General features: G+C 38.7%; 1 protein-coding gene across 1 annotated transcript; it reads right to left on the reverse strand.

The window, feature by feature from the left end:
* Positions 1-8,263: 8,263 nt before the first annotated feature.
* Positions 8,264-10,449, reverse strand: LOC113351294. The gene is made up of 5 exons (XM_026595309.1): positions 10,126-10,449; positions 9,689-10,030; positions 9,553-9,573; positions 9,312-9,400; positions 8,264-8,402 (listed from the first exon to the last, which is right to left on the reverse strand). Exons 1-5 carry the CDS (start codon positions 10,447-10,449, stop codon positions 8,264-8,266), a joined length of 915 nt encoding a protein of 304 aa, XP_026451094.1.
* Positions 10,450-13,548: the final 3,099 nt, after the last annotated feature.

Consider the following 13,548-nt stretch of genomic DNA (forward strand, 5'->3'; position numbering starts at 1 on the left):
TGTATCTAGGATGCTGGACTAGTCGACTTAACTTACAATGGTAAGCCCGATACATGGACCAACAATAAACATAGGACTGGTAGTATTAAGTCTAGGTTAGATAGATCTATGGTTAACGATGATTGGCTTATTTGTTTCCCTGACTCTAAGCTAACCCATCTTGAATCTGACCATACTTCCATTCTTTTAAGCATGTACTCTCCTGAAACTAATATAAGCAGGAATTAGAAATTATTTTCTTGCTGGCTACAAGACTCTGCTTGCAAAGAATAGATTATCAAAGCTTGGAGCAATAATGTAAGAGGCAGCTCAGCTCATAATGTCAACCACAAGCTTCAAATTACAAGGAAAACTCTAAGTATATGGAACAAGGAATATTTTGGGAACATTGACACCAATATTAAGTTGTTACACTCTAAGCTTGATAGTCTTCACCAGAAAGCCAGTCATCAAGACAACACCAACAATATATTGGGGGTGGAAGATGAGATTCACAAGTGGGAAGATATTAAAAAAGAATTCTGCAGGCAACAAAAGAACAAAAACAATTTCTTCAGAGAAGTAGACAACAACACAAAATTCCACCATGTTAATGCCAACAGAAGAAGATCAAGAAATATGATAGATGCCTTGAAAGACAAGAATGGATATTGGTGTACGGATAGAGGGTCTTTATCAACACTTCTACAGACCATTTAAAAGAAAGCATTACTTCAAATCCTAATTTAAATGAATATCTTCTTCAGTATGTTAAACTTGTTATTAATCCTCATGACAATGACAGATTAACAGCCATTCCTTCTGAGGCAGCAATTCTTGATACACTTAAAAGTATGGATCCATGGAAGGCCCCTGTGCCAGATGGTTTTCCTCCGGGATTCTATTTAACACAGTGGTACGTTATAAAGGAAGATATTTTAGGTGTGATACAAGATTTCTTCAAGAGTGGTTTTCTCAGCAAGAAGATAAATCAAACTAGACTTATGCGAGATCCTAAAGTCAAAACTCCAAGCTTGTCATCTGACTATAGACCAAATGCACTTTGAAATACTTCTTATAAGCTTGGTTGAGGGTGAAAACGGTTTCTGCTAGTTTTGGTAAATTCGTGTGTGTGGGTGAGAAACGAGTCTAGACCCTAAACAATGTACTGCACGGGAGTACTTTTGATTCGAGAGATCAATCTGTATAACCCTGGCCTAAACCAAGAAATGGCCATTCTAGGCTTGCTTCGGCCACAAAGTGAAGGAGAAGGGTTGGTCTTCGGGAGGGAAGCGAAGAAAGTGTTGAGACCATAATAGTTGATTCTGAAGGTGTGGTTGTTTACGACTTGTATCAGAAAGTAGAACAGGCTAGCTGAATGAAAATCTATCAGGTGATTCCTGGATACTGTGTTGCTCTCCTGGCCAAAAACTTGTTTTTGGTGGAAATAGCTAAAAACCTATTTATACAAGTCGTAGTAAAACATACCCTGGTCTCGTAGCAGTAAGTGGAAATGATTGAGTAGTGGAAGAATGGAGTAACGTGTAACGTCAGAATTTATGCTTCCATGATGAAGGAAAAGTTTATACCATTACTTCTTGCCATTACTAACCGCCCTTCTTCATGACACTTTCTTGTAACGGGCGTATTGCACGCCGCACGCTGTAAACCGCTAGACCAATACCCTGATGAGTATCCCCCAGTTTGTGACATGTTTGATGTCTCGAGTGTTTTCGTGGAAAACATGTAGCACTTTGCTACGTGTGGCAAGTTAAAATCAAGAGGCTTTCCACAGGAAAATAGCATGTGTTGCTATTAGGATTGTCTTGGACCTGAAACTTGCCACAAGCCTGCCGGCTTGGTGGCGATCTTTGATGGCTGAGATTGTATCTCATGATGAAGGGTAGCCGTTGATTATGGTTACTTTCTGTTGGCGCCTGGTAATGGCGCAATGGCACCTTTGGTGCATGTCAGCGGCATTGCATCATGGATGGCATGGCTCGTGCATGTCAGTGGCACGGTGGTGCAAGTGGGGCCTGGCGTAGCCATGGACACTAGATTTAGGCGGCGGGTCTCCTAAAGGTTGCCACAAGTCTGGCAATTTGGTGGCAAACTTGGATGGCTGAGATCACATCTCATGAGGAAGGGTAGCCGTTGATTATGGCTACCTTCTGTTGGCGCCTGGCAATGGCACAGTGGCGCCTTTAGTGCATGCTAGTGGCGTTGCGGCATGGCTGGCATAGTTTGTGCATGCCAGCGGCACGATGGTGCAAGTGGCGCCTGGTGTAGCCATGGCCGCTGGATTTTGGGCACGTTGGTGTTAGATTCAAACGTGGTGTGGCAACATCAGTTTTAATGGCCACATTGATCACCATGTTCTGTGGAACATTGTTTGGTTCGGTTGGCGCGATTGGCATGCTTTTGGCATGTGCGCCTGGCATGCGTGTTTGGCATGTGCGCCTGGCATGTTTGTTTCTGGCATGTTTGACATGCCGTTAGCATGTTGGCATGGTTTTATGAATCCAACTTGGTAGGGTAACCTTTTGACACAATTTCCACCCTTTTATAAAGCTGTGGCAGGTTTAGAGAAACCTGATTGGTCAATGAAAGCAGGGAGCCGGCCAAGTATGGGCGTGGCCACCCTTTTGGCGCGCATGGCAGGTTTAGTGCGACCTGATTGGTCGCTGGGAAATAGGGCCGGCAAGTATGGGCACAACCACAAATTATGTGCATGTGGCGAGTTTAAGGAGACCTGATTGGTCGATGGAAATAGGGACGACAAGTATGGGCACAACCACAACTTATGCGCGTGTGGCGAGTTTAAGGCGACCTGATTGGTTGAGGGAAATAGGGACGGTTTAGGATGGGGCGTGGACAATGGCAAATGGCGCTGGTTGTCCTAAGGCATGGCCACACCTCTCTTTTTTGCTGCTCCTATCATGCGGCTCCTTGTTTTCTGATTCTGGGCAAGATTTTATATCTTTTAATCCATGGTGGATTAAGTACCTAGTTTTCCTAGGCTTAATTTCGATAAGCAAGGCCTGATATATTGCGCAAGGCGCAAAACCCTAACTTTTGCAAATTAGTCAGGATAATTGACTGAATTCTATGTGTTGACACAGATTTCTTTTAAGTTCGTTGTCGGAGAGCAGCATGCTTTCTGATTTAATACCTTATACAAAGACCTTATCCTTGATACTTGGAAATTCGTGCTACTCTGCTGCGAGTGAACACAAATTGTCATGCCGTATCAACATTAAGGGTTCAGCCGGGGAACATAGCACAGAAAGCATTCAAAGAAACTTATATTAATTGAGTGTAGGCAAGGTTCCAAAATTTACAGAATGCCTGGGATTATTGCTACACGCACCAAATTTCATAAGAAAGTATTGAGTTTCTTAATAAATGTGCCAGTGAAGAGGTTGACACTCATGGCTCTGTTTCCTTACAGAGTGACGTCACATCAGATGTAAGGTTTTACAATTTTAACCCTAAGCGAAAAACCACCATCAACAAAGCTCATATCTAATATTATTGCTAGAAGAATGAAAAGCCTACTGGGTAAAGTTATTTCACCTCTAAAATCTTCTTATGTGTCGGGGAGACTTATTTCAGACAACATCTCACTTGCACACGAAATTATCCATACCTTATAAATGAAGAAGAGTGGTGAAGGTTTTCTAGCTTTAAATCTCGACATGTCGAAAGCCTTTGATATGCTTGAATGGAGCTTTATTCTTGAAGTTATGAAGATAATGAGTTTTGGAGAATAGTTTCGTGGCCTTATCTCTCAGTGTATATCTACAACTGAAATATCACTACTACTCAATGGATCTCCTTTTTCACCTTTTCATCCTTAGAGAGGGATCAGGCAAGGTGATCCAATTTTTCCCTACCTATTTATTATTTCTTATGGAAGTACTCTCAAGGTCCATGATAACAGCTGAATTTTCTAAGCTGGTAAGACGCATCAAAATAGCTAGAAGATCTCCTCCTATAAGTCATTTACTATTCGCGGAGGATTGCTTAATCTATGTAAAGGTTAATTTGGATAACATTCAGAACCTTCAAAATATTCTGCAAGATTTTAGTACATCATCAGGTCATCTCCTTAACTATCTCGCAAGGAGATGCTCAAGCCATTATTGGTATTATGAATGTCTGAAGAATGTCTGAGGATGAAAACTGTCTTGGTATCCCATTATTTCTGAAAAAGAAAAAGAAAGTATCTTTTAACTTTCTAGTGGATAATATGCAAAGAAGGTTAACTAACTGGATAGGGAAGATGGAATCTTAAGCAGGCAGGTCTGTAATGGTTAAAAATATTCTTAACAGCATTCTAGTGCATCAAATGAGTTCGTTCAAGCCATAGAATACAGTCAACAAAATGAATTCCTTGCAATTACATTTCTGGTGGAATAAAAAGGAGAAGAAGGGTCTATACTTAACCTCTTGGTCAGGTAACTGTCGTACAATAGATGATGGACGATTAAACTTCAGAGATTTGAGACTTTTTAATCAGGCTCTTTTTTTCAAAATCAACATGGAGAATTTGTACGCTTAAAAATAGCTTATGGGGTGGTTCCGTTCAAACTAAATACTTTAAAACTCTAAACGCTCTTTACGCCCCTAAAAAAGCAGACTCAACATGGTCTTGGAAGAGCATTAGTTCTGCTTTGGGTTTCGTATGCAAGTATATTTTCTAGTTAATGGATAATGGTAAAAAAATACTGATTTGTCAAGATAAGTGGATCCTCAATACAGATGGTCCTCATTCTCCATCAAATAGTGACATTAATCCTGGCAGTTAAACTTTTGTTGTGAACTCATCGATCAAGAAAGGAATGTATGGAAACAGGATATCATCACTCAACTATTCGACCAGGAAACAGTTGCTAAGATAATTCGCCTGATAATTTCTCTAAACAGTGGGGATAAGCTTATCTGGACAAAAACAAAGGGTGGAAACTTCACAGTGTCTTCCTATCATGTCCTCTACAACAAAAAACATCATAATGGGGAAGATCAGTCAACTAATATAAGCAATAATATGTGGAAGAAAATATGGGATACTGACGCTTTTCCAAGAATAAAAGTTTTTCTCTGGAAGTGCGCAAAGGATATTACCTGCTCTAAGGAAAGAATGACTAGAAGACTACCACAAGATACTGTTATGTGTTGCAGGTGCAAGGTTAACATCGAAACTACAATGCACATCCTGTTATGGTGCCTGTATATAACAGCGGTTTGGTTTGGATAAGGCTACATCATTCCTAATCAGCGATGGAATAACCTTAAAGACTGGATATCTACTTAGATTAATGTGCCTGACAGAAGGCTCGTAGCCAAAATGGCATTGATCAGTTGGCACCTGATTAACAACAAATTTTCCTCCTCTCAGCAATCTCTACAGCATATATATATTCTTGATGATATGATTTTAGCTAATAAACCTAGAACCAACTCAGTTAGAGCCACAATCATTCCTAACTGGTGTCCACCTGATCTAGATGTTGTTAAAGTCAATACTGACGCTTCCTTTTGTCATATAACTTATGCTGGAGGTTATGGACTAATATTTAGAAATTCTGCAGGTGCGCATTTAGCCTCGATGAGTGTTGCTTTCAATGGAGCAGCTGGAATGTCTGGCAGTTTTAGAATCTATAAAGATGGCTCTAGAGTTGAAGTTTCAGAAGATAGTCATTGAGACAGATTACGAACCACTAGTGAAGACTATTCAAGAAGAAGATGCAGAAATTCCTTGGGAGCACAGAGGCATTGTAGAAGACATTTTTTTTTTGAGAGTTGGTCAGGTACGCACACAAACAGATTAGCTAATAAGTCTGCCGATGAATTGGCAAAATATACCCGTAAGGAAGGTATTTCTAGCACCTGGCTTATAATTCCTCCTACATTCTTGTTAAAAACTATCCAGCACGACAGTGCATAAGTAATCTAAGTTTTGTTTTCATCAGGAAAAAAAACTTCTCGTATAACCTACGCAGATCTGAACGATAGTGGTACCATATATGGAAAATTCGTATGATAAATAAATTAGGCTTGGTACATAGCACGTGCACTTATCTAATCTAGGGTACAAAATAAAATGGGCGTCTCTTAGTAGTTAGATAATTACTAATTTTATTCTTACTTATATCCACCTAAACCAATACAAAATAAACCAAATAACAACTTTACCCCTAACTATTTATTAACCTAGTAATAAATAAATCTAGCTTAAAAACAAATCAAAACAAAAATCATTCAAAAACCTAACCGAATTTGGTTTCATTTCAATTTTTTCTTTTCTTCTTCTTTCCTACATAACTGAACCCGTCGTTATTGATTAATCGTCTATTCCAAAAAATTGTCATTGTTGATTAATCTCTTATAGTAGATCCTACTAAACGTGTTGTTAGGGTTAATAGTGAAAAGGAGAGGGTACCAAGTATACCTCAATATTTTTTGTTCGTGAACCTGTATAGACAATTGTTTTTTACAATCAATATGTATAGAACTACAGATAAAATTCTCGGAAGATTTCAAAGATCAATATCCAAGAACTAATATGTATCTGAATAATACACGATTCGAATTCCAATTAGAACAAGTCTTATAATCTATATTTAAATCTAAAAATTTAAAAGAACAAATCTCAGATGTTTTATACAATACTTTGAGTTTAAAAATTGTCTGGCTTGGTTGCTTAACATACTACTTGTCATATTTATATCATAAAAATAAACAATATAATATGCAAAAGAAATAATACAAGACACCATAAATTTTGTTAACAAGAAAAACTGGAATGCGCGGAAACCCTCTCGGACCTAGTCCAGCTTTAACACCCTGAATTAAGTTGAAACAACACTAGACTACTATTAGACATCGGAATGGAACGTAATTAAGACTGAATCGACCCTCCGACCAATTTATCTTCAATTTTTATGCTTACGTTTGTATATATTGTGAGAAATTAACATGTGAAAAAAATGTCTGGATAAGCCTATATGTATTTTGAAAAAATTAGACGGACAATGGGATTGATTGGAAGGTGGTCGTTGCTCTGTGAAGCCGACCTGACGCGGTGCCCTTCACTATAGTAAAAATTAGACATACAATGGGATTGATTAGAAGATGCTTGTTTGCTCTGTGAAGCCATCCTGACACGGTGCTCTCCCTATAGTGACCACACATCCGAAGACTATGCCTAGATAAAAATTAGACGGGCAATGAGATTGATTAGAAGGTGATTGGTGCTCTGTGAATCTAGCCTAACGCGGTGCCCTCCACTATAATAAATTGATTAGAAGATGCTTGTTTTCTCTGTGAAGCCATCCTGACGTGGTGTCCTCCATTATAGTGACCACACATCCTAAGCCTACGTCCGGATGAAAATTAGACAGACAATCATATTGAAAATATAATAAAAGGTGTTGGTTTGCTCTGTGAAGCCATCCTGACGTCAGGTGCCCTCCAGAAGGTGCTCATTTGCTCTGAGAAGCCAGCCCGACATTAGGGGACCTCCACTATAGCGACCACACAACCCAAGCCTACGCCCGGAAAATGCAGGCAACTCCTAATTTTGGGTATAAATATGAGGTGTTATTTTCTGTTGTAAGTTACTAGTGGATTGCCCGTGCCATACTGGGACGGGGCGGAAGGGGTGCTGGTGCTATGGCCAATGCTTCGTCTATAACCCATGCCATCGGTGGTGGTGGAGGCGAGGCATCTCATAGAAGACATTTATTCCATTGTATATTGTCTTTATGCATATTGCATCACCGGAGCTACCAAATTTCATAGTAGACAGTTAATAACAAAGAACTAATATAACTTGAAACTGAGTTTATTTTTAAGAAGATTAGTATTTGTCTTGTTTATGTTACTCAATTTATCTCTACATTTTTTTTAAATTAGTCTATAATTGTGCGCCAATGTAATTGATCTCGTCGATTCTAAGTGGTGCATTCAGCATTACAATTCGCACAAACTAAAAGTCAAAGTAGCCAAGAATAGACACTGGTGATAAAATCAGAAGAATCAAATTTCGAAAACAAACTTATGACAGGAGTTTCGGATACACAACATTTGTTGCTTCATGTATAGTACTGTTCTTTGGGAGTAACACGTGGATCCCCCTGGCACTTGTGCATCTGGACAGTGCAACATATAGCTTCCCATGGCTGAATACGAGACTCCTTAAGTCTACCCCGATATACTTCAGCGATTGACCCTGAGATTTATTTATGGTCATCGCATAAGCCAACCTGATTGGGAACTGTCACCTAATCATTCGAATGAGGACATGCGATGAAGATGGTGTCAGTGATATGCACGGAATAAAAACCACTTCCCCAGCCTTATCTCCTGTTAAAATTGTAGCCACAATAACATGTTTTTCACAAATCTCTACCCTCAACCTGATAACACAACAAATCATGGCACAATTAAACAATCATCGAAGCAAGTATAGGGTTCTAAATATAAGCAACACAATGAGAATAAATGAGGTGAATCATATGATATGTGATAATCTAGATAAAGCACATACCTAATACCATTGCATAGTCCACTTCTAGGAGCTAGATTACACAACAACATAATTGGACAACCGACTTTAATACCTAATTTGAATGGAGGTAATCCTAGTGGATTTTGTTAGTTTAATGTTTCACTCGTATAGGTTGTACCTGTTGATGCTTCACCGTTAACCTTCTCTTGCTTATCTGCTGCGATAAACGTGTGAGATTCACCATTGTACATCTCCAACACAATTTTATTTATTTATGAAATCTCGTCGTTCCTAGAAGATAATATTGTTCTCTCGGTCATATATTTTGCACTGGGTTTTCTCATTTCTTCAATTCCCGGATATATCTTTGAAATCAACTCATGTAGATTGGCATATTTTGAAATAGCAGATGGCGAGTTAACTTTTGTCTCTGGATTTTCCCCCACCTGCAAAATGACGTAAATATATCGAAGGAACTAATATCTAGTGTGGAAGATGCGGTGGCTAAGTATGCAAGGAGAAACAATTTAACTAAATGCCCGTAAACGGGATCCCCAAAATGCTTAATGAGTTGTGAGTCTTAGCTTTCCATTATGTAGTGTAATTATGCAGTTCTACGAAGTTTTTTGTATCAATCTAGCAATCACTTAAGCAAGTATGTACCACTCGACTTGATGTTCAAAACAATTAACATTACAGTCAAAAAAAAATTGTAGTTCAAACACAGGATACATTGCATAAATGTTACCCAATTTGATTGTAAGTGGAATAATGGGCCGACTTGTAGCTAACACGGTTCCCACTTCCTCTAAGCTACCTTGTAGCTGACACACAGTTTCCACCTCTTTTAGGCTGTGTAGTTTGGCAGCTCTTTGTTTCAGGGGATAAGCTGGTGACTTGCAGTTCCTATATGATATCAGTTTCATTCTATTTGAACAACGAAATTGTACAGAGAAAGCTACTTCCTAAAGAGGAAATTATACGTTGTACCTAAAACCTCCTCTATTAATTCTATGAGGAAGAAGCTATATACAGAAAAGTACAACTGACTACATTACTGTACTTCTTGATAAACATACCTATACACAAAATGACTCCACAAACACAGAAACATTGCACTGCGTTTCATAAGCATAAAATTCAGAATAATAATGGATAATGGCAAGAGAAGAATTTCATGTATAGAAAACGTACCTGAAGTAAATACTCAGCGAATGCAATGCTGTCAGGATCTTGACTCTCAAGCCTCGTGTTTTGTGTTAGCTTAAGAACATTCACGTCTCTCCATAAAACAGAGCTTCTAATCGAGGCATCTATGATTTGTTCTCTACGTCCCTTTTGTACAACTGGAAAAGTTTGCTTAAAGTCTCCTCCAAGCACGACGATGATCCCTCCGGATGGTTCGTCACTTGATCTCACATCTCTTAGAGTACGATCTACCGCTTCAATACAGTTTTGCATTGCCACCTCATCCCATATGATCAATTTGGTAGATGGAAACAATTCCACCTCGATTGAATCAAAATCGACATTACACTTGGAATCAAATTATGGCTTGAAAGGTATCTTAAAGGTAGAATGTGTTGTCCTTCCACCAGTTAGAAGCAATGCAGAGACGCGCAAGAAGAGACTGTTAAAACAACGTCACCCTTGCTTCTACGTGTTACTGCCAATGTGTTGTACACAAAAGTCTTCCCCGTCCCAGCACTACCATTTAAGAAGAACGTTCTACCAAGATTATTCACTACAGAATCTGTAATTATCTCAAACGCATTTCTTTGTTCTGTGTTGAATTTATCCACATTCGAATCCACCATTGATTCTTGAATCTCAAACTGCAGTTCACTTTGCTCCCATAGTAATTGATTTCTAATAATTCGGATCCAGTCACCGGTGTGTTGGGGCATTCCAAGATCCTTCATTTCCTTCCCTTCCTCCTGAACTATTTCCTCCATGAGGTAAAGACCTTAATCAAGAATCTGCTCTTCCGTTGGATTTTTAATTCCGTATTGTCTTTTGAACATAAATGGTAAATCATCACATATACCCTTTCCATACCTCTCCCATAGAACTTCTGGCCGTGTAGGACTGAACTTGGTTAGTATTATACCAAACAGTTGTCGTAGCTGATGTCCAGTTTTGATCACGACGGATTCTTTCAAGCATTTATCACATTCTCCATTATCTTCCAACAGATTTAGTGCAATACAGGCAGACTTGAAAGTCCGGTGGACCTCTTGAACACCACTATTCATCGTAGTTCTCAGGTGCTTGAACGATTTTTCCCCCGCTACTACCGTAAGCAACAACCTCAAATAATATACTTCGCCATTGTTTGGAGCGACAAAATACATTCTCCCAATAGAAAATCCTTTCTTTCGATGAGACCACTTCTTATCTAACAAAATGACATGAACATAATTCAGATGTTTAATTTCAGTAACTTAATTCAATTACATATTTAGAACATGTAAATAAGCACACGTAACGACGACCATTTCAGTAACTACTACCAGAATCAGACTATTACCACAATCGTCTCAGTAACTAATGTGTTTCAGTAACTAATAGCTATGTAAACCAAAGAAGGAAATGGACACACCGAGGACCGTATCTCACCTGACCATACAAACTTCTGTGGAAAGTCATGGTAGGTATATGCATCATCTTCTGGATTTAACCTATGGTATTTAGAAACTTTAGAATATGTCCCTTTTCTATAATAATAACAATGAAACATTCAACATGCAATTTAATCAGTCTATTAAATAGACTAAATTGTAGTTTTCTTCTCAGTTTACCTTACTGTTATTGTCACAGTGCCACCAATGCAACAATAAATGCACAAAAAATATGTTTTGATGGATTCAACGGTGATTTGAAAGATGCAACCTTGATTAACATAATGTAGAAGATTTAAGCTCTAAAACCACCTACACATCGTCCTGTATTTGGGAACCCAAATTTCAGAATGACTACTAAAGATAGATAACAAAATATACTTCTGAGAATGAATTCTACTTTAGGAACTAAACGGGTTTCCTGTGCAAGAATACTTAACTACAATGAGCACTTTGTGCAAGAACTGAAACACAACGGAGATAATATTATGCAATATATAAAGACAACAGAGAACAAAATGCAAAAATCAGGCAGAAATTGTAGTTGCAGGACAAAGTCGAAATAATCACTAACCTATTGTAGTCAAAATACCCCATCAAAGTGGTTACTACATTTTCTGCCTTGTCATGAATTACTTCGACGGGATCATATGGATCGTAAATAACTCGCTGCTTTCCCGTAAGATGTACCACTAGCCGTTGTACTTTGGGCTTATCTTTGTGAAGACGGTTTCCAAGTAATCTCCAAGCTGCCTCAGGTGCTCCGATATACCTTGCATTCAGATATTGAAGAATCTCGTTGGGGCCACCACCAGCTACCATAATCGTCAAGTCATATCCCTTGTATATATACTTGTGTATATACTTCACGGCTTGGACGCTGAGCAAACCTCGACATTGATATGGCAGTCAAACAACCTGCTAAGATGTGGATTGTAAGGGACCACATCCATATTAGTGAATGACTGGTTGCGATAATGGAAAACCCGACCATCATCGCGTCAGCGATACACTGGATACCCATCCTCACAAATTTTTGAAGTTGATTCTGCATACTGTTTCGGAGAGTCTTTGGTGCACCTACCGCCATCCATGCAACTTGCACTTGGTTTCCTAGCACCACACGGTCCATGAACCATGCATCTCTGTATATTCTGAAAGAGATCCGGGTCTTTTTTTCATCTGGGAATTCGGCACATACCATCTTATCTACTTGCTCCGGGTTGTGTATTTTGTCCGTCTGGTCCAGAAAAATCAACATGTGCATATGCGGCAAACCCCTTCTTTTTAAACTCTATAGTGTAAACATATCCAACCACCCTGCCAAACACTTTCTTATCTTATATTTATTTTATCAGCGCCTTACGTTTGAGCTCAAACACCCTAGCCACCAAAACAGGCTTATTGTGTGGTTGTTGGTTTTCTAACAGGGCACTTGTAATTTCTTCCCAGCGCGGGTTTGCTGTCATGGTTAGGAATATAGCTGGATGATGGTTGTACCTTTTAGCAATAAAAGGAAAAGTATATTAACAATTTTTAACATTCAATTGATTATAGAATCCAACCAACTTATGATATGTGAGGTCTGTCATGTAAAAGAGATATTCATATGCATAGAGTAAAACAGATCCAATCCACAAAAATGTGAAATGAAGCCAACACACCCATCTTATTACTGAGAACAATAGATTAAAGGTTAGCCTCGACAGAAAAGCCAGAATACATGACCCATAATACACACGGACAAAATCTGAGGTTATTACATGCAAGTATGAAATTGTCACACATAGTCTCATGTATATCCTGTCACAATTGTGAACATTATCATGTGCAAGTATCAGAATACAAAATATAACAACCTAATGAACAAAAGAATCAACAACCATAATCCATCTTCTCTGCGAGGAACGTGAAAAGAAAGACCCATCTCAACAAAATTTGGATGCTAATTACTTTCTTAAACTTCAGTGGAATGATGATTAGTTTCTGACATACATTATTGGTGGGGTATGTCAGACTTGGAATGCATTTCTGAATTAGTTGCTAATTACTAAACTATGTTTCAGAGGGAGAAGAGGTTCGTCAAGCATTTCCGAATCAGGAATTTAGGCATTTAATCTATCAGCAGATTTTTCTTCTAACAAAAGGTAAATTCAGAGAATTACTGAACAACAAAAATGACTGAGATAATAGCACTATAATGATGAGGAATACATATCAGGGAAAGTTTGGTTGTACCTGGTTATCGCCATTGAGTCTTCATATATCTCGTACATGTGTCGAGGACCGCCTATGAAAGTGGATGGAAGTATTACTGGTTGACCACATTCTGCTGCTTTGTTGCCAGAAACCCCAAGGTCAGCAAACCCTTTATATTTTTGAACTCTCAACTTGGGTTGATTTTTCCTAATCCACCAAAGGCAATTCTGTTCA

Source organism: Papaver somniferum, chromosome 2, assembly GCF_003573695.1.
Source record: "Papaver somniferum cultivar HN1 chromosome 2, ASM357369v1, whole genome shotgun sequence".
Lineage (NCBI taxonomy): Eukaryota > Viridiplantae > Streptophyta > Magnoliopsida > Ranunculales > Papaveraceae > Papaver > Papaver somniferum.

What these genes read in the sequence shown, in the direction of transcription:
- LOC113351294 (XM_026595309.1), bottom strand. Translation starts at nt 10,449, where the DNA reads ATGGAGGAAATAGTTCAGGAGGAAGGGAAGGAAATGAAGGATCTTGGA. An exon ending in AGGGTGACGTTGTTTTAACA is followed by an intron (nt 10,031 to 10,125) that starts GTCTCTTCTTGC and finishes TTTGATTCCAAG; the next exon opens with TGTAATGTCGATTTTGATTC. An exon ending in TCGCTGAGTATTTACTTCAG is followed by an intron (nt 9,574 to 9,688) that starts GTACGTTTTCTA and finishes TTTTGTGTATAG; the next exon opens with GTATGTTTATCAAGAAGTAC.